We start from the raw sequence: 20979 nt of genomic DNA on the forward strand, positions 1-20979 counted from the left end.
GGGAGATACTCTATATTCACTTCTGACATCAAAAACATTGTAGTTACTCCACAATACTAACCTAAATTACAAAGTAAAAAGAAACCTGCACAGAATTAAAAAAAAATATTCTTAAACATGCATCCTGTTTGAAGCAAGGCATTAAAGTAAAACTGCAAAAAATGTGGCAAAGAAATACAATTTATGTCCTGAATACAACATGTTATGTTTGGGACAAATCCAATACAACACATAACTGAGTACCACTCTTCCTATTTTCAAGCATGTTGGGGGCTGCATCGTGTTAAATGTTGAAAAATGTTTAGAAAATGTGAGGTGGTTAATATCACCACTCTTAAATATCAAATGTTATTGGTCACATACACATATTTAGCAGATGTTATTGGTCACATACACATATTTAGCAGATGTTATTGGTCACATACACATACAGTGGGGCAAAAAGGTACACTTCAACTATGACAGACAAAATGAGAGAAAAAAAATCCAGAAAATCACATTGTAGGATTTTTAATGAATTTATTTGCAAATTATTGTGGAAAATAAGTATCAAAATCTCTTTCTCTGAGCAACGATGTAATATTCATCCCCATTTTTATGGAGCATACAGCATTGTAATTATTTTATACATTTTTGCTCATCTTTATCAAGGTTGTCAATAATTTAGGACCCCACTGTATATATGATATTATTTATAAGTAAATGTTGCTGTGTCTCCCTCTATCTAGCCGGGACTGTCCCATATTCTACATGAGGAAGAAGGTGCAGAAAGATCTGGATGATCAGGAGAAGCTGGTGTCTCGCTTTGGATGGTGAGAGGCAGAACCAACCGAGACTCCATATTGACCGGCTCCCCTCTCTCTCCCCACTCTTTCTCAGACTCCCTCCCTCTCCTTGAAAGGATTTGTACTGTATTTTCTTCTTGTAAGAATTGTAAATGTTACACTTAGACTTTTTTTTCGTGAATTATGAATCTAAATAAATGGCATCTTTTTTGTAGAAATGTGTCTTACCATAGTTAATCTGTCTTCAGTCTAGAAGATCTCAGTTGCATTGAACTAAAAGTATGGTGGTTGATGTTGTAGTATGTTGAGTACTAAAAGTTAATAACCAATGCAAAGCAGCAGTTGTTTTTTACTAAACACTTCTAATAGGCTACATTCCCATGTCATGTGTTATGATAGACTAGTGCCTGTATCTCTGAAGCATCTCCGTAGGAGTTGTGATCCAGGATAGGGTTTGCAAAGGGAGGGTAATACAGTACTCAGACGTTTTACAGCCTTATTCTAAAATGGTTTAAATCGTCCCCCGCCTCAATCTACACACAATACTCCGTAATGACAAAGCAAAAAACAGTTTTCATACAAATGTTTACAAAATAAGAAACTGAAATATCTCATTTATATAAGTATTCAGACCCTTACCTCAATACTTTGTTGAAGCACCTTTGGCAGAGTTTACAGCCTTGAGTCTTCATGGGTATGACACTACAAGCTTGACAGCTGTATTTGGGGACTTTCTCCCATTCTTCTCTGCAGATCCTCCAAACCTCTGTCAGGTTGGATGGGGAACGTCGATGCACAGCTATTTTCAGGTCTCTCCAGAGATGGATCAGGTTCAAGTCCGGGCTCTGCCTGGGCCACTCAAGGACATTCAGAGACTTGTCCCAAAGCCACTCTTGCGTTGTCTTGACTGTGTGCTTAGGGTCATTGTCCTGTTGGAAGGTGAACCTTTGCCCCAGTCTGAGGTCCTGAGCGCTCTGAAGCCGATTTTCATCAAGGATCTCTGTACTCATCTTTCCTGACTAGTATCCCGGTCTCTGCCGCTGAAAAACATCTCTACAGCATGATGCTGCAACCACTATGCTTCACCGTAGGGATGGTGCCAGGTTTCCTCCAGATGTAACGCTTGGCATTCAGGCCAAAGAGTTCAATCTTGGTTTTATCAGACCAGAGAATCTTTTCGTGACCAAGTTACCTGATGCTAAGTGTACTTAATGTTTTATCAGACCAGAGAATCTTTTCGTGACCAAGCTACCTGATGCTAAGTGTACTTAATGTTTTGTCATGCGATCGATAAACTTACACAAACACTTGGATTGCTTTCGCTATAAAGCATCATTTCAAAATCTGAGACGACAGGTGGATTAATAAAAGGCTAAACTGTGTTTTGCAATATTGCACTTGTGATTTTATGAATATTTTTTTGTAATATTATTTGACTGTGGTGCTATGCTATTTAGCAGTTGCTGATGGCAATTATCCCACTACCGGGATGTGGTGCGTCAACAAGTTTTAAGGACTTTGCCAGAGCTTTTGAGTGTTTTTAATTTGCACTCTTATGTAGACATTGCTCCACCCACATCCGTTTAATGGGGTTGGAGTCTAGGGAAAATAAACATGTTAGTTACCAAATATAACAATGTGCACATAAAATATATTAAACACGTCAGTAAAACCACAACGAGGACATCGACCTATCAAGTAAGTGAATAATCCATGTCGTTTCTCCTGATTGTTCACTAATTCTCTATTTGGGAGTGTCGTGAAAAGTCTACACAGGGACCCTAAAGCAATTTTAAATGAATAATTCTTTATCAATGCGCTGGAGAGGTTTCAACCAACTCAATGCACCAAGTACACATGTCAATCAGGAGCTCCCCCGGGGCAGTCTCGTTAGTTCTTTATATACTGCAGACAAGTCATATTTGTATGATTTAGCTAATTAATTCATTATTGACATTTGCTTCATGTGACCTAACAATACTGGGTCATACATGTGACTGACCAATACCTCACAAGGCTTCTCTAAACTGAGACCTTGAAACTGATTTTACATTCTCAAAAACAGAGTTGGGGCATACTGCCAAATTGCAGATACTGATAGTGAGGATTTGTTCAGTCACTTGCATGAACACAGAAACTGGTTATTAGAAAAGCACATGAATAGAACACAAACATAAAATGTTCCATCACAGGAGAACGAGAGGTTTTACCTACATAACACAACCCACATGGACATTTAGTCATGTAGATAACATGGGTGGAGGTGCATATAATGTCATATTTGGAACCATTTTCCTGTGTGTGTATGGCAGAAATATTCACACTTCATCACATTGTTGCACTGTGCTGTATGTTACCCTTTCTATCAGCTTATATTATAAACTACAATGCGAAAGCTACTGTTTACGTGACTGTTAATCATGTCAGCACATGTAACAGCAGTTTCCAGACCCTTTTTTGGTTCCTTATTCTTCCTCTCCCCAATTCACTTAAACTATACTGCTTTATTTCCTATGGGCTTCACCAGAGTACCCCCTAGTGGCTGGAATACAACTGTATTAATATAGCTACCATTTGGAACAGAGTGTAAAAGAGCTTGGCTAATTTTCTTTTGTGGCTGACAGTTGGCCTACTTGTGCGTAAATTGCGACCTCTTCTATATACAAAAGTGGTGGGTTCTTAAATTCAGCTGGCAAAGCTGGGACCCATTGTAAAACATGCCAGTGTTTCTCGACAGCATCTCCACCTTTGCGCGAGTTCAAAGTATATGTGGTGGTGAACAGTGTTCTTTAGCGCTAGTGACGAAGGCCTTCAGGCCGATACATAAAGCAGTGTGTGGGTTTCTTCAGTTGTTAGTTACCATGCATCTGCATCAAAGATAGATCAGATGTGCGGGTTTTTGAGTTGTGTTACAGACTCAATTTCAAATGGATTAAATCGATTTGTCACTGGCCTACACATGATACCCCATAATATCAAAGTGGAATAATATTTTTAGAAATATCTACAAATGAATTAACAGTAGAACCACTAAAGCAGTCATTGTGGCTGGTCGTAAATTGTATTTATTACTCTGCCATTTTTTGTCATGCTCCCTCCATCCTTGACTTTTCCTAAAAATACATCTATACAACACGCTGTGTTTTAACCGTAATATTACGAGCAGAACTGGAGTTATAGCCAGTTTTAGGAGGCTTGTCATTTGTCTGGATGGTTTTGCCCTCACCAGGCGACAAACAACACTGCCATAAATGCATGGAAGGAAGGGGTGTTTTTTTGTCACAATTTTGGACACATCTGTCAAGAATAAAAGCATTAAACAGGTTTTAAATTTGTGAATTTTATTGAATGTTCTCCCTTGATGTCATAACATGAAAATAATTGTCAGATTTTTGTCAACGATTTATTAACAGCTGGATGGGAGTGTTCCCCGATGTGTTCTGGATCTCTTCACTCTGGGGACAGGTCACATGGACACTTACTGCAGGAAGAAGAGAGAGAGCGACATTATAAAATCCCTTTCTATGAGCTTATTACACATTCCCACAAAAAAATTATTAAACAAATCCAATTTCGATAAACTCATATCTATTGGGTGAAATACCACAGTGTGACATCACAACAGCAAGATTTGTGACATGTTGCCACAAGAAAAGGGCAACCAGTGAAGAACAAACACCATTGTAAATACAACCTATATTTATTTATTTTCCCTCTTGTACTTCAACTATTTGCACATCATTACAACACTGCATATAGACATGACATTTGAAATGTCTATTTTATTGGAACTTTGAGTGTAATGTCTACTGTTCATTTGAATTGTTTAATCTATTTCACTTGCTTTGGCAATGTAAACATATATTTCCCATGCCCCTTGAATTGAGAAAGAGAGACCCTTAAATTGAAACGGTTTAACCACAACTTTTCTTCTACGTAAATACAGTGGAGAAATCCTACACCGAGCCTTCACATGCTCATCCTCAGTCAGAAAGGAGGAAATAAAGATACAGTGGGGAGAACAAGTATTTTATACACTGCCGATTTTGCAGGTTTTCCTACTTACAAAGCATGTAAGTCTGTCATTTTTATCATAGGTACACTTCAACTGTGAGAGATGGAATCTTAAACAAAAATCCAGAAAATCGCATTGTATGATTTTTAAGCAATTACATAAGTATTTGATACATCAGAAAAGCAGAACTTAATATTTGGTACAGAAACCTTTGTTTGCAATTACAGAGATCATACGTTTCCTGTAGTTCTTGACCAGGTTTGCACACACTGCTGCAGGGATTTTGGCTCACTCCTCCATACAGACCTTCTCCAGATCGTTCAGGTTTCGGGGCTGTCTCTGGGCAATACGGACTTTCAGCTCCCTCCAAAGATTTTCTATTGGGTTCAGGTCTGGAGACTGGCTAGGCCACTCCAGGACCTTGAGATGCTTCTTACTCCTTAGTTGCCTGGCTGTGTGTTTCGGGTCGTTGTCATGCTGGAAGACCCAGCCACGACCCATCTTCAATGCTCTTACTGAGCGAAGGAGGTTGTTGGCCAAGATCTCGCGATACATGGCCCCATCCATCCTCCCCTCAATACGGTGCAGTCGTCCTGTCCCCTTTGCAGAAAAGCATCCCCAAAGAATGATGTTTCCACCTCCATGCTTCACGTTTGGGATGGTGTTCTTGGGGTTGTACTCATCCTTCTTCTTCCTCCAAACACGGCGAGTGGAGTTTAGACCAAAAAGCTATATTTTTGTCTCATCAGACCACATGACCTTCTCCCATTCCTCCTCTGGATCATCCAGATGGTCATTGGCAAACTTCAGACTGGCCTGGACATGCGCTGGCTTGAGCAGGGGGACCTTGCGTGCGCTGCAGGATTTTAATCCATGACGGCGTAATGTGTTACTAATGGTTTTCTTTGAGACTGTGGTCCCAGCTCTCTTCAGATCATTGACCAGGTCCTGCCGTGTAGTTCTGGGCTGATCCCTCACCTTCCTCATGATCATTGATGCCCCACGAGGTGAGATATTGCCTGGAGCCCCAGACCGAGGGTGATTGACCGTCATCTTGAACTTCTTCCGTTTTCTAATAATTGCACTAACAGTTGTGGCCTTCTCACCAAGCTGCTTGCCTATTGTCCTGTAGCCCATCCCAGCCTTGTGCAGGTCTACAATTTTATCCCTTATGTCTTTACACAGCTCTCTGGTCTTGGCCATTGTGGAGAGGTTGGAGTCTGTTTGATTGAGTGTGTGGACAGGTGTCTTTTATACAGGTAACGAGTTCAAAGAGGTGCAGTTAATACAGGTAATGAGTGGAGAACAGGAGGGCTTCGTACTGGTTACCCCCAGTAACCAAGCTGTCAGAGAAGCAGTCCCTTAAAAAGCATGGGCTGAGGCACACCGCTAAATATTTGTAGAGGTGCTGAGTAACGGAGGGTAATCTGTATTAAAAGAAAGAAAGGAAGTCTCTCTCAACAATGGTTGTATTAAATAGTTGGGATCATGTGACGTGAGACTTCCTTCCTTTATAGAACAGTAGCCTCTGTCCATCCGTCTGAAACGTATCCCTTCAGATAGCACTTGAATAACTGATCCTTCAGATAGCACTTGAATAACTGATCCTTCAGATAGCTGCTATTTTTACTTGCAATGATCGTGATGTGTGGTTGTTTTTGCCTACTTTAGTTGAATGCAAAGTCAGTGTGTAGTTGAATGGAAATGTTTAGTTGAATGGAAGTCGCTAAATGTAGTTTAGTTTGTAGAGCGTGACGCTTGCAATGCCAGGATAGTGGGTTTGATTCCCGGGACCACCAGTACGTAACATGTATGTTTTAGATAAAAGCATCTTCTAAATGGCATATCGTTATTATATATTATTATTAAGTTAATGTAAATGTTGCTGTGTCTCCCTCTATCCAGCTGGGACTGTCCATTATTCTACATGACAAATCCACTATAATAGAGAATTTTAACAAGCATTTTTCTACGGCTGCTTTCCACCTAGCTACCCCTACCCCGGTCAACTGCCCGGCACCCTCCACAGCAACCCGCCCAAGCCCCCACCATTTCTCCTTCACCCATATCCAGATAGCTGATGTTCTGAAAGAGCTGCAAAATCTGGACCCCTACAAATCAGCCGGGCTAGACAATCTGGACCCTCTCTTTCTAAAATTATCTGCCGAAATTGTTGCAACCCCTATTACTAGCCTGTTCAACCTCTCTTTCGTATCGTCTGAGATTCCCAAAGTTTGGAAAGCTGCCGCGGTCATCCCCCTCTTCAAAGGGGCAGACACTCTAGACCCAAACTGCTACAGACCTATATCTATCCTACCCTGCATCTCTAAGATCTTCGAAAGCCAAGTTAACAAACAGATTACTGACCATTTTGAATCACATCGTACCTTCTCCGCTATGCAATCTGGTTTCCGAGCTAGTCATGGGTGCACCTCAGCCACGCTCAAGGTCCTTAACGATATCATAATCCATCGATGAGACATTACTGTGCAGCTGTATTCATCGACCTGGCCAAGGCTTTCGACTCTGTCAATCACCACATTCTTATTGGCAGACTCAACAGCCTTGGTTTCTCAAATGATTGCCTCGCCTGGTTCACCAACTACTTCTCTGTTAGAGTTCAGTGTGTCAAATCGGAGGGCCTGTTGTCTGGACCTCTGGCAGTCTCTATGGGGGTGCCACAGGGTTCAATTCTCGGGCCGACTCTCTTCTCTGTATACATCAAAGATGTTGCTCTTGTTGCTGGTGATTCTCTGATCCACCTCTACGCAGACGACACCATTCTGTATACTTCTGGCCCTTCTTTGGACACTGTGTTAACTAACCTCCAGACGAGCTTCAATTCCATACAACTCTCCTCCAACTGCTCTTAAATGCAAATAAAACTAAATGCATGCTATTCAACCAATCATTGCCCGCACCTGCTCGCCCATCCAGCATCACTACTCTGGACGGCTCGGACTTAGAATACGTGGATAACTACAAATACCTAGGTGTCTGGCTAGACTGTAAACTCTCCTTCCAGACTCACATTAAGCATCTCCAATCCAAAATTAAATCTAGAATCGGCTTCCTATTTCGCAACAAAGCTTCCTTCACTCATGCTGCCAAACATACCCTCGTAAAACTGACTATCCTACCGATCCTTGACTTCGGCGATGTCATCTATAAAATAGCCTCCAACACTCTACTCAGCAAACTGGATGTAGTCTATCACAGTGCCATCCATTTTGCCACCAAAGCCCCATACACCACTGCGACCTGTACGCTCTTGTTGGCTGGCCCTCACTTCATACTTGTCGCCAAACCCACTGGCTATCTACAGGTCTCTGCTAGGTAAAGCCCCGCCCTATCTCAGCTCGCTGGTCACCATAGCAGCACCCAGTCGTAGCACGCGCTCCAGCAGATATATCTCACTGGTCACCCCCAGAGCCAATTCCTCCTTTGGTCGCCTTTCCTTCCAGTTCTCTGCTGCCCCTGACTGGAACAAACTGCAAAAATCACTGAAGCTGGAGACTCCCATCTCCCTCACTAGCTTTAAGCACCAGCTGTCAGAGCAGCTCACAGATCACTGCACCTGTTCATAGCCCATCTGTAAACAGCCCACCTCATCCCCATATTGTATTTATTTATTTTGCTCCTTTTGCACCACAGTATCTCTACTTGCACATCCATCTTTTGCACATCTACCATTCCAGTGTTTAATTGCCATATTGTAATTACTTCGCCACCATGGCCTATTTATTGTCTTAACTCCCTTATTTGACCTCATTTGCACTCACTGCATATATCCTTTGTTTTCTTTTGTTCTACTGTATTATTGACTGTATGTTTTGTTTATTCCGTGTGTAACTGTGTTGTTGAATGTCTCGAACTGCTATGCTTTATCTTGGCCAGGTCGCAGTTGTAAATGAGAACTTGTTCTCAACTAGCCTACCTGGTTAAATAAAAGGTGTAGAAAGACCTGGATGATCAGGAGAAGATGATGTCTCACTTTGGATGGTGAGAGGCAGAACCAACAGACTCCATATTCACCGGCTCCCCTCTCTCCCTCTGTCCCCTATCTCGTTCCCCACTACCCCTCTCTCCCTCGGCCCCCTCTTTTGCTCCCCACTACCCCACTCCCTCTCCCTCCTCCTCTTTCCCTCTCTTCCCCTCTGCTGGAAAGGATTTGTGTTGTCCTGAGTGTTTGTAAAAATGCTAAAAGTTACACTTATTCTCTATTTTCTTGAAATATGAATCTAAATAAATGGCATCTTTTTTGTAGATGTTGTCTGTCTTCAGTCTAGAAGACCTCCATTGCATTGAACCAAAAGTAGTTGTGGTTTTGTACTATTTAGAAAAAGCGTTGTGTAGTGCTCATTTTGTGATAACCGATGTGTTACTGTCGTCTGTGGTAAAGCAGCAGGTCATTTTCTTTTTTACTGTTCTTCACTTCTAACAGGTTACATTTCAGGCTCCTATGGGGCCAAACACAATCCAACACACAACCAAAACAAACAGAAAATGCATCTGATGAGTTTGTAGAGTCACCAACTCTATGTAGTCATTGCGTGCAAGAAATATGGGACTAAATACTAAAGTTTTGACTACTTCAATACACTCTTAAGTCAGTTTTTCCCAACTCCGGTCCTCGAGTACCTCCGGGGAAACAGTTGGGAAACACTGCTCTAAGTGAATTGGTCAGAATACTTAAGACTTCTACAAATGGGGGGACTAGATACATAACGTGCTTTAATTTCTAAACTGTGAACCAAATGTACAATTGTAGCTTTACTGTCAAAATACATGAGGACTGTATATGCATTTATATTCCCTCGACTCAGTCTCCCTGCTTCTGCTCCTAACCTGTCATATATATACATAATCAATAGGAGCTAAGGTTGTGTGTTTATACCTCTATCTGGTCTAGAAGGTTGTGTGTTTATACCTCTATCTGGTCCAGAAGGTTGTGTGTTAATACCTCTGTCTGGTCCAGAAGGTTGTGTGTTTATACCTCTGTCTGGTCTAGAAGGTTGTGTGTTTATACCTCTATCTGGTCCAGAAGGTTGTGTGTTTATACCTCTGTCTGGTCCAGAAGGTTGTGTATTTATACCTCTATCTGGTCCAGAAGGTTGTGTGTTTATACCTCTATCTGGTCCAGAAGGTTGTGTGTTTATACCTCTATCTGGTCCAGAAGGTTGTGTGTTTATACCTCTGTCTGGTCCAGAAGGTTGTGTGTTTATACCTCTATCTGGTCCAGAAGGTTGTGTGTTTATACCTCTATTTGGTCTAGAAGGTTGTGTGTTAATACCTCTATCTGGTCCAGAAGGTTGTGTGTTTATACCTCTATCTGGTCCAGAAGGTTGTGTGTTTATACCTCTATTTGGTCTAGAAGGTTGTGTGTTAATACCTCTATCTGGTCCAGAAGGTTGTGTGTTTATACCTCTATCTGGTCCAGAAGGTTGTGTGTTTATCCACCAAATTCACTTCAATATTCACCACCAACATTGACCAATATCAGTCAATGCTAAAATTAAATGAGTGTCTAAACCAAAGCTTTATTTCTCTTGAGAAACTCTGGCCTCCTGTACACAGACAGACGGGTGTGTTGTGGTTACTGTTTGAAGCAACACATATTTAACAAACTAATATTTACAAAGTATTTGATCACACTTAACAACAAATTGTATCCTATTCAAAGTCAAAAGCATTTCACATAACTGCACTAACATTACAGAACATGGATGTACAGTCACAGGAATATAATCTAATCATCTGATGTATTAATGTCCATATCTGAAGTCATGACCACTGTCAACCGCATCAAGTCCCACGGTTGTGTGTGTGACTGTTGTCATGGAGACCCAGGTGTTCCTCCAGGACCGAGAAGGCTACTCTACCTGGCACAAGGACACTGAGCAAGGGTTACAGCTACCTAGTCCAAAAGCTGGATAGAGGGGCTCAGTGAATGTGGTGTGGAATGTGTACATATGGGTCAATGTTTCAGAGAGGACCGTGTAGAAGGACAGAGTGCCGGCCGGCCAGTCCAGATACACTCCTATTCTGTGCCTAGAGTGGTTCCTAAAGGGGGGGAATGTAATATCTGCGCCATTATGACAAAAATGTGTTTTGTACTCCATACACCAGGACTTGTCATTGTGTCCAATGACAACGTCATTGGAGATGCTGCCTTTTCTTTTGATTCCTTTGTACGTCACTCCGAGAACAACGTCATCAGTTGACTCCATTTCCCAGTAATGGCGCTCAGTCAGAGCCTCTCTACAAAGAACCTGAAAAGCGTCATAAAATCTCTCTGGGTGATCAGGGTACGGCTGTTTCTTAATCTCATATCTCACCACTCTGTTTCCTTCAGACAGAGAAAGGTGTTTGTTTGCTGTGTTTGGGTCCAGTGTGAGATCACAGGCATCTGTAGACAAGAGGTGAGAGGAGAGGATCAGCTGGATTAAATCAGGAGTGTATTGTTACCAGGGCTGTCAAACTATTTAAAAACGATATGTAGTATAATACTTTATGTACCATGTCAAGTATAATGTATTCTTACACTTCTTCAGCAGCTCCAGTTTCACCCAGCACTCATCGTTCTGGTCAATACTGTGCGAGAGGCAGGAGAACAGATAGTGTGAATATACTCAAAGGTCTTACTAGAGTATCTTGCATTATTTTCATCAACTGCACTTACTTGATGTTCAGTCTACAGGCTGGATCTTCCATAGTAGCAGAGAGCATCTTCACTCCTGAGTCTCCTGGGTAATTGTAGCTCAGGTCCAGCTCTCTCAGGTGGGAGGGGTTTGACGTTAGTGCTGAAGCCAGATAATCACAGCCTTCCTTTGTGACTCTACAGAACGGCAGCCTGCAAAGAGAGGTAATGACGATCTTTGGCACATAAATCCTGCTTTTATTACTCACAGCAGATTCAGACATGAGACCAAATTACAAGGTTCAAGACACGCCAACTTTATGATACACCTATCTGCCATAGGATTGCTTTCAAAAAAGAAATAGACAATATTTATAAGATTACCTTTGCAAAGCACCTTTTCTCCTGTACTTTACTATCGGGGTGAAACGTGTGAAACGATGTCTCAAAAAGATGGGGGTATCGTTGGAAATTGTAGACATGGGCCTCCCGGGTGGCGCAGTGGTTAAGGGCACTGTACTGCAGCGCCAGCTGTGCCACCAGAGACCCTGGGTTCGCACCCAGGCTCTGTCGTAACCGGCCGAGACGCGACAGCCGGGAGGTCCGTGGGGCGACGCACAATTGGCCTAGCGTCGTCCGGGTTAGCCGGTAGGGATATCCTTGTCTCATCGCGCACCAGCGACTCCTGTGGCGGGCCGGGCGCAGTGCGCGCTAACCAAGGTTGCCAGGTGCACAGTGTTTCCTCCGAAACATTGGTGCGGCTGGCTTCCGGGTTGGATGCGCGCTGTGTTAAGAAGTAGTGTGGCTTGGTTGGGTTGTGTTTCGGAGGACGCATGACTTTCAACCTTCGTCTCTCCCGAGCCCGTATGGGAGTCGTAGCGATGAGACAAGATAGTAAAACAATTGGATACCACAAATTGGGGAGAAAAAGGGGTAACAAAAAAAACATATGTGTGGACATGTTTATTTATCAAAGTTGATATATCGATGGGGATTAAAACATACTGACACGGAAACTACACGCCAAGAGAAAACCTGGTTGTACATTTTTTGAATGGAGCATGCTTGTTGAAGATGGTGAGGAAGGCACTTTTAAAGAATAACCAGGCGTCCTCTACTGACGGGATGAGGTCAATGTCTTTCCAGGATACCCCGGCCAGGTCAATTAGAAAGGCCTGCTCGCAGAAGTGTTTTAGGGAGCGTTTGACAGTGATGAGGGGTGGTCGTTTGATCGCAGATCCATTACAGATGCAGATTGAAAACAGCAGAGGTGTATTTGGAGAGCGAGTTATTTAGGAGGATATCTATGAGGGTGCCTGTGTTTACGGATTTGGGGTTGTACCTGGTAGGTTCATTGATAATTTGTGTGAGATTGAGGCCATCAAGCTTAGATTGTAGGATGGCCGGGGTGTTAAGCATGTCCCAGTTTAGGTCACCGAGTAGCACGAGCTCAGAAGATAGATGGGGAGCAATCAATTCACAGATAGTGTTGAGGGCACAGCGGGGGGCAGAGGGTGGTCTATAGCAAGCGACAACGGCGAGAGAATTGTTTCTGGAAAGTTAGAAGTAGAAGCTCAAATTGTTTGGCTACAGACCTGGAAAGTAAGACAGAACGCTGCAGACTATCTTTGCAGTAGATTGCAACACCGCCCCCTTTGGCAGTTCTATCTTGGCGGAAAATGTTATAGTTAGGGATGGAGATTTCAGGGTTTTTGGTGGTTTTCCTAAGCCAGGATTCAGACACGGCTAAGACAGCTGGGTTGGCAGAGTGTGCTAAAGCAGTGAGTAAAACAAAATTAGGGAGTAGGCTTCTAATGTTAACATGCATGAAACCAAGGCTTTTACAGTTACAGAAGTCAACAAATAAGAGCACCTGGGGAGTGGGAGTGGAGCTAGGCACTGCAGGACCTGGATCAACCTCTACATCACTAGAGGAACAGAGGAGAAGTAGGAGAAGGGTACGGCTAAAGGCTATACGAACTGGCCATCTAGCACGTTCGGAACAGAGAGTAAAAGGAGCAGGTTTCTGGGCACGATAGCATAGATTCAAGACATAGTGTACAGACAAAGGTAAGGTAAGATGTGAATACATTGGAACCTAGGCATTGAGTAATGATGAGAGAGATGTAGTCTCTAGAGACGTTTAAACCAGGTGATGTCGTCGCATATGTAGGAGGTGGAACAACATGGTTGGTTAAGGCATATTGAGCAGGGCTTGAGGCTCTACAGTGAAATAAGACAGTAATCACTAACCAGGACAGTAATGGACGAGTGATCATATGGATCCAGTGAGTGGTTGGGCTGGCTGGGGACACGGCGATTCAGACAGTTAGCAGTCCGGGGCTAACAAGCTAGCAGTTAGCAGACTGGGGCTAGCAAGCTAACAGTTAGCAGACTGGGGCTAGCAAGCTAGCAGTTAGCAGACTGGGGCTAGCAAGCTAGCAGTTAGCAAAACGTGGTTAGCAAGCAAGCACGTTGACGTTGAGACTGGTGTTTTGCGGGTACTATTTAATGAAGCTGCCAGTTGAGGACTTGTGAGGCATCTGTTTCTCAAACTAGACACTAATGTACTTGTCCTCTTGCTCAGTTGTGCACCGGGGCCTCCCACTCCTCTATCTATTCTGGTTAGAGCCAGTTTGCGCTGTTCTATGAAGTGAGTAGTACACAGCGTTGTACGAGATCTTCAGTTTCTTGGCAATTTCACGCATGGAATAAGCCATTATTTCTCGGAACAAGAATAGACTGATGAGTTTCAGAAGAAAGTTCTTTGTTTCTGGCCATTTTGAGCCTGTAATCGAACCCACAAATGCTGATGCTCCAGATACTCAACTAATCTAAAGGCCAGTTTTATTGCTTCTTTATTCAGAACAACAGTTTTCAGCTGTGTTAACATAATTACAAAAGGGTTTTCTAATGATCAATTAGCCTTTTAAAATGATAAACTTGGATTAGCTAACACAACGTGCCATTGGAACACAGGAGTGATGGTTGCTGATAATGGGCATCTGTACGCCTATGTAGATATTCCATAAGAAATCTGCCGTTTCTAGCTACAATATTCATATACAACATTAACAATGTACACTGTATTTCTGATCAATTTGATGTTATTTTCATGGACAAAACAATTGCTTTTCTTTCAAAAACATTTCAAAGTGACCCCAAACTTTTGAACGGTAGTGTACGTACATACTATATATATATATATATATATATATATATATATATATATATATATATATATTTATTAGCATGGGTATATATATATATATTAGCATGGGTATATATATATTAGCATAGGTATATATATATTAGCATGGGTATATATATATATATATATTAGCATGGGTATATATATATTAGCATGGGTATATATATATATATATATATTAGCATGGGTATATATATATATATATTAGCATGGGTATATATATATATATTAGCATGGGTATATATATATATATTAGCATGGGTATTGAAATATACTAGAGGGTGGATAACAATAAAAACACTAATATAAGAAGTGGACAGTACATGTTTTGTTTTTGGTCTGAATGAATGTTTACATTATGATTTTTCTCTGAACTGTATGTGAACCCCTCTGCAATCTACTGGCACTAATCATTAAAACTAGGACTTCAACCAGGCTGTCCCTATGCTATTTGCTCTCTTTCTCTCTTAAACTGCTAGCACAAAGCCTCTGTGAAAATGTGGTTTTTCACACAAGATCATGAATAAAATATAAACTGGCCCAAATCAGCTCTACATAATTCAGCAGGGATGTGTGCAACTACCACACATTATACCCATTATACCAGTGTAGAAACTACGCCACCTTCATAGGTATTACCAAATACCTTTCAATGCACATTTCTTGCAGAAATAACTACTTGTAAACCTTTTAAAACATCCAGAAAGACAGTGGTCTTAGAAGGGCATTTATACTTTAAAATACATATTGTATGTGGATGACAAAATTTTGCAGTGTTTTAATGTCCTAGTTTCATATTTTTTTCTTTACCTCCAACTCTATATATCCACGTGAGCCTATGAGGACCTTGGGGATCAGATTGACCATTATACCCATTGAGCAAACGTATAACAGACAGACACTGCTCAAAAGGAGTTGTTTGTGATATCTACACTCAGTTGCCACTTTATTAGGTTCATCACCCTATTCACAAAAATACATTGCTCCTACATACACCAAGTCCAGTGGTCTTAGCTTGCTAGACACTAAAGCATGCATGAATAGAGCCCTAGATGACTCCAACCATGGATAAGTAGCCTAATGTCGCATGTCTTTGGGTAAAAGCCATAGTAAAAGTTGACGGGAGATTGTGATGGGGCAGATAAAAATTATCTTTGGGCCGATACCTTGTAAAAAGAGTTTGTTGGATAGAGAGAAATGACGTCCTAATTTATTCAATTAAGCTCATATGTATATGCAAATGAGTTGTTATTTTCAAACGTTATTATTCAATCAATATAATAACAAAACATAGAAAAGAGAGTAGCCTACCAACCTCAGAGTCTCCAGTTTACAGTGGGGATTCCCCAGTGCAGTAGACAGCAGCTTCACTCCTGAATCCTTCAGGTCATTGTTACTCAGATCCAGCTCTGTCAGGTGTGAGGGGATGGTCTGAAGAGCTGACGCCAGTGCTTCACAACTTTCGTTATTGAGATTACATTGATAGAGCCTAAATGAAAAGAAGAAACTTATGAAGACAGAAAGTCCCCAGTCCCTGCCAGCCACCATCACCATTGAAACTGTTTTACTCAGCGACCTGTTCACTTGGATTTGGCCCAAACCTTTTATCCTGTGTCCCAGATCTGTTTTTAGATCCATGCATCGTTTTCTCCTATTTCAGCTGTTGAACTCTGTAGCTGTCTTAAAATCAACATTGGCCTCTTAATGACGTCCCTGTTAACCTGCTATGTTGACCTTGCTCCAAGGAATATGTACTTAGTGTCTTGGTATTTGGTATAACCTCCCCCTGATCACTGCCTGTCCACAATGTCCATGGGATGTTTTAGAAATACTCCATAATATTTCTTTAACATTGAAAGTGTGGAGTTGATTGTGGAGATCAGTGAAAATTATCAGGCTACATTTTTATTTATTTTATCTTTATTTAACTAGGCAGGTCAGTTAAGAACAAATTCTTATTTTCAATGACGGCCTAGGAACAGTGGGTTAACTGCCTGTTCAGGGGCAGAACGATAGATTTGTACCTTGTCAGCTCAGGGATTTGAACTTGCAACCTTTCGGTTACTAGTCCAACGCTCTAACCACTAGGCTACCCTGCCTATATCCTTCAAGAAATACAAACCTGAGAACAAGAAACATACTGACCTCAATTTCTCCAGTTTACAGTGTGGACTTTTGAGTCCAGTGGAGAGCAGCTCCACTCTTAAATCGATCAGGTCACAGTGAACAATGTCCAGCTCTTTCAGATGAGAGGAATTTGAGCTGATAGCTGAGACTAGTACTTCACAGAAGTTGTCTGTTAGTGTATTTCGATTCAGCCTGTACACAAGATTTATTTCATTTTATTATAACATGAATTTTGTTTGTAATTCAAAGATCCCAACATGCTAAATCAAAACGCCTGCATTTATTTAGTAAATCAAACAACCCCTGACAAAGAAATGAATTACTTTGAATTCACAGCCCAAATTGATGTACTAACAGAAAAACTACTGACCTCAGTATCTCCAGTTTACAGTGTTGACTCCCTAGTCCAGTAGAGAGTACCTCAACTACAGAATCCCGCAGTGTGAAGTTACTCAAGCCCAGCTCTCTCAGGTTGCAGCTGAGAACTGTTTTTATAGAGGAGACCAAATTATCACGGCCCTTTTTTACGAGTCCATTCCCGCAGAGACTGCAATTGCAGATATAATGCATTTTAAGGCAGCTTGTTTCATCAACACATTGAGGCAGATTGTTTTGTGAGACATGCTGTTATATCTTGTGGACAGATGCACGTAACATAACTGGTATCGATGCCAGACTGGTGCAACAACTAATGAGAAAGTTTGTTTCGGTGTGGCATTAGCACATGGTTTGCAGTAATATGTCATCTTGGACACCCAGAACTAAAATCTTGCATAATTGCATCAGATGCTCGATCAATGCCGCATTCACGTGCTAGTCAGAAGAAGGAAACTATTACATTTCCGACTTGCTAACTAATTGAACGCGGCGTAAAACTACAACCAGTTAGCAAGTCAAAGATTTCAGAGTTTCCTAGTTGCGACTAGCACGTGAACAAGGCATAAGTCAATTTGAGGCAAATGTTTGCCTAAATGGTCATTGTAGTGACAAAGAAAATATTAACACATACAAGAAAGAAAATGTTACCTCAACATTCAACGGCACTTGCTGACATAAAATGTATTTTTCTATTTTAAAAAATCTAATAAAAAATCTCTTCAATTACCTCAGTGCTTCCAGTTTACAGTCTTGGCTAGACAGTCCAGTACAGAGCACATCCACTTCTGAATCCATCAAGATTAAATCTATCAGGTGCAGTTCTCTCAATGGTGAGTTTGGTAACTGGAGAGCTGAGGCCAACGCTGCACAGTACCATCTATCCAGATAAACGCCTTCAATTCTGCAGAAACAGAGGAAAATTACATTTAGTCTACATTTGAGTCATTTAGCAGACTTACAAAAGCAAATAGGGTTAAGGGCCTTGCTTTTCACCTAGTCAACTCAGGGATTCGAACCAGCAACCTTGCGGTTCCTGGCCCATCGGTCTTAACTGCTAGACTACATGCTGCCCTAATTATTCCTGTGAGGATTTGGATCTGCACAGTTCTCCATAATTTCTGTTTGCACACAGGCCCCAATTCTGACCTGAGTTAAGCACGCTTAAATGGAATGTAAATCCCTTTTTATGCGATTCTCTCTGAGTATTTTTGACCTTGAATACTATTCACCCACTATTCATTTGAGGTGGAGCTTGATCAAATGAAGGTGTGGTGGAGGTGTGTCTACAAATATGGCGTATTCTGCCCTTGACTTAATTCCACCACCTTTACGCGTGAGGAAACCATGAATAAGTTCGAGCGAACCTGACGGTTCAAGGTGGAATTTTTGTATTTTATTTAACCTTTATTTAACTAGGCAAGTCAGTTAAAACTTCTTATGGCCTCAGGGGCAGTATTGAGTAGCTTGGATGAAAGGTGCCCAGAGGTGCCCAGAGTAAACGGCCTGCTCCTCAGTCCCAGTTGCTAATATATGCATATTATTATTAGTATTGGATAGAAAACACTCTGAAGTTTCTAAAACTGTTTGAATGATGTCTGTGAGTATAACATAACTCATATGGCATGCAGAAATCTGAGAAGAAATCCAAACAGGAAGTGGGAAATCTGAGGTTGGTCAATTTTCAACCCAGCCCCTATTGAATACACAGTGGGATATTGGTTATGATCAACTTCCTAAGGCTTCCACTAGAGGTCAACCGTCTCTAGAATGAGGCTTCTACTGTGATGTGGGGCCGGATGGGAGCTCTTTGAGTCAGTGGTCTGGCAGAGAGCCAGGTCCTGGTCACTCGCATTTCACATGATAGCGACCTGCGTTCCATGGCTTTTCTACAGACATAGGAATTCTCCGGTTGGAACGTTATTGAAGATTTATGATAAAAACATCCTAAAGATTGATTCTATACTTAGTTTGAAATGTTTCTACGACCTGTAATATAACTTTTGGAAGTTTTTGTCCGACGTTATGCTGGACCTGCACGAGTGTTTGGATTTGTGTACCTAATGCCCTAACAAAAGTAGCTACTTGGACATAAATAATGGACATTATCGAACAAATCAAACATTTATTGTGGAACTAGGATTCCTGGGAGTGCATTCTGATGAAGACCATCAAAGGTAAGGGAATATTTATAATGTTATTTCTGATTTCTGTTGACTCCAACATTGCAGATGATTTTCTTTTCTTTCTGAGCGCCTTCTCAGATTATTGCATGGTTTGCTTTTTCCGTAAAGCTTTTTTGAAATCGGACACAGCGGTTGCATTAAGGAGAGGTATATCTATATTTCCATATCTAACAATTGTATTTTCATCGACATTTACAATGAGTATTTCTGTAAAATTATGTGCCTCTCTGCAATATCACCGGATGTTTTTGGAACAAGTGAACGTAACGCACCAATGTATACTGAGATTTTTAAAAATATAAATATGAACTTTATCAAACAAAACATACATGTATTGTGGAACATGAAGTCCTATGAGTGTCTGATGATCTTCATCAGATATGGTTAGTGATTCATTTTATCTCTATTTGTGCTTTTTGTGACTCCTCTCTTTGGCTGGAAAAATGGCTGTGTTTTTCTGTGAGTTGGTGGTGACCTAACATAATCGTTTGTGGTGCTTTCGCTGTAAAGCCTATTTGAAATTGGACACTGTGGTGGGATTAACAACAAGATTACCTTTAAAACGGTATAAAATACATGTAATTATGAGATTTCTGTTGTTTTGAATTTGGCGCCTTGCACTTTCACTGGCAGTTGTCATATCGATCCCATTAACGGGATTACAGCCATAAGAAGTTTTTAAGAACAAATGATTATTTACAATAACAGACTAGGAACAGTGGGTTAACTACCTTGTTCAGGGGTAGAACGACATATTTTTACCCTGTCAGCTCAAGGATTTGATCAAACAACCTTTCGGTTACTGGCCCAACGCTCTAACCACTAGGCTAACCTGCCGCCCCAAAAGTTCAGTGTTTGAAAAAGCCTCTACTTTATTTTTTTCCGATAGAAATAAAAGCATTTTCCATGCACTGTAATTTATAAATTGACAAGTGCTAGGTAAATGAGTAATCCATTTGGAGAAAGGGATTGTAAATACACAGTAATTGTTTTAAGATTTTTCTTTATCATCCCTGGAGAGTGCCAAACATTCAACTTGAGGCCCCCAGAGTGCAAAACATTCAACTTGAGGCCCCCAGAGTGCCAAACATTCAACTTGAGGCCCCCAGAGTGCTAAACATTCAACTTGAGGCCCCCAGAGTGCTAAACATTCAACTTGAGGCCCCCAGAGTGCCAAACATTCAACTTGAGGCCCCCAGAGTGCTAAACATTCAACTTGAGGCCCCCAGAGTGCCAAACATTCAACTTGAGGCCCCCAGAGTGCTAAACATTCAACTTGAGGCCCCCAGAGTGCCAAACATTCAACTTGAGGCCCCCAGAGTGCCAAACATTCAACTTGAGGCCCCCAGAGTGCCAAACATTCATCTTGAGGCCCCCAGAGTGCTAAACATTCAGGCCAAAAAAGCATGACGTTAGAACGTCTGCACCATTAAAGCTGGAGTCCGTTCTTGGTGAAACTGCCACGTGCTTCTGGGATATTACAACAACAAAGAAGTTACTTCAAACAACGAACACTGTTTTGTTCCCCCCAGAACACTCTGCCGGACACTCCTCTCCTCCGTTTCTTAAACAAAACAAAAACACTGATAAAGGTATTGGGGTGAACAGTGGCGCTGTGCGGATTCCAGCTTTAAAGGGGA

At 41.5% G+C, this 20979-nt stretch overlaps 2 protein-coding genes across 2 annotated transcripts in view; one reads left to right on the plus strand and one right to left on the minus strand.

Moving 5' to 3' along the window:
* LOC110487419 (DNA polymerase delta catalytic subunit) overlaps positions 1–1003 on the plus strand; it is a 37112-nt gene extending 36109 nt beyond the window's left edge. Inside the window, exon 27 of the mRNA XM_036941894.1 lies at positions 729–1003. Within this exon, the coding sequence (XP_036797789.1) occupies positions 729–816 (88 nt within the window). The 3' untranslated portion in view covers positions 817–1003. The remainder of the gene's footprint in view (positions 1–728) is intronic.
* An 8804-nt stretch (positions 1004–9807) lies between these two features.
* LOC118936516 (NACHT, LRR and PYD domains-containing protein 3-like) overlaps positions 9808–20979 on the minus strand; it is a 39388-nt gene continuing 28216 nt past the window's right edge. Inside the window, exons 3-9 of the mRNA XM_036939781.1 lie at positions 17884–18057; positions 17149–17325; positions 16797–16970; positions 15967–16140; positions 11483–11653; positions 11345–11394; positions 9808–11209 (exon numbers count right to left, since the gene is read on the minus strand). Of these exons, the coding sequence (XP_036795676.1) occupies positions 10674–11209; positions 11345–11394; positions 11483–11653; positions 15967–16140; positions 16797–16970; positions 17149–17325; positions 17884–18057 (1456 nt within the window). The 3' untranslated portion in view covers positions 9808–10673. The remainder of the gene's footprint in view (positions 11210–11344; positions 11395–11482; positions 11654–15966; positions 16141–16796; positions 16971–17148; positions 17326–17883; positions 18058–20979) is intronic.

This window comes from Oncorhynchus mykiss, chromosome 13 (genome assembly GCF_013265735.2).
Source record: "Oncorhynchus mykiss isolate Arlee chromosome 13, USDA_OmykA_1.1, whole genome shotgun sequence".
Classification (NCBI taxonomy): domain Eukaryota; kingdom Metazoa; phylum Chordata; class Actinopteri; order Salmoniformes; family Salmonidae; genus Oncorhynchus; species Oncorhynchus mykiss.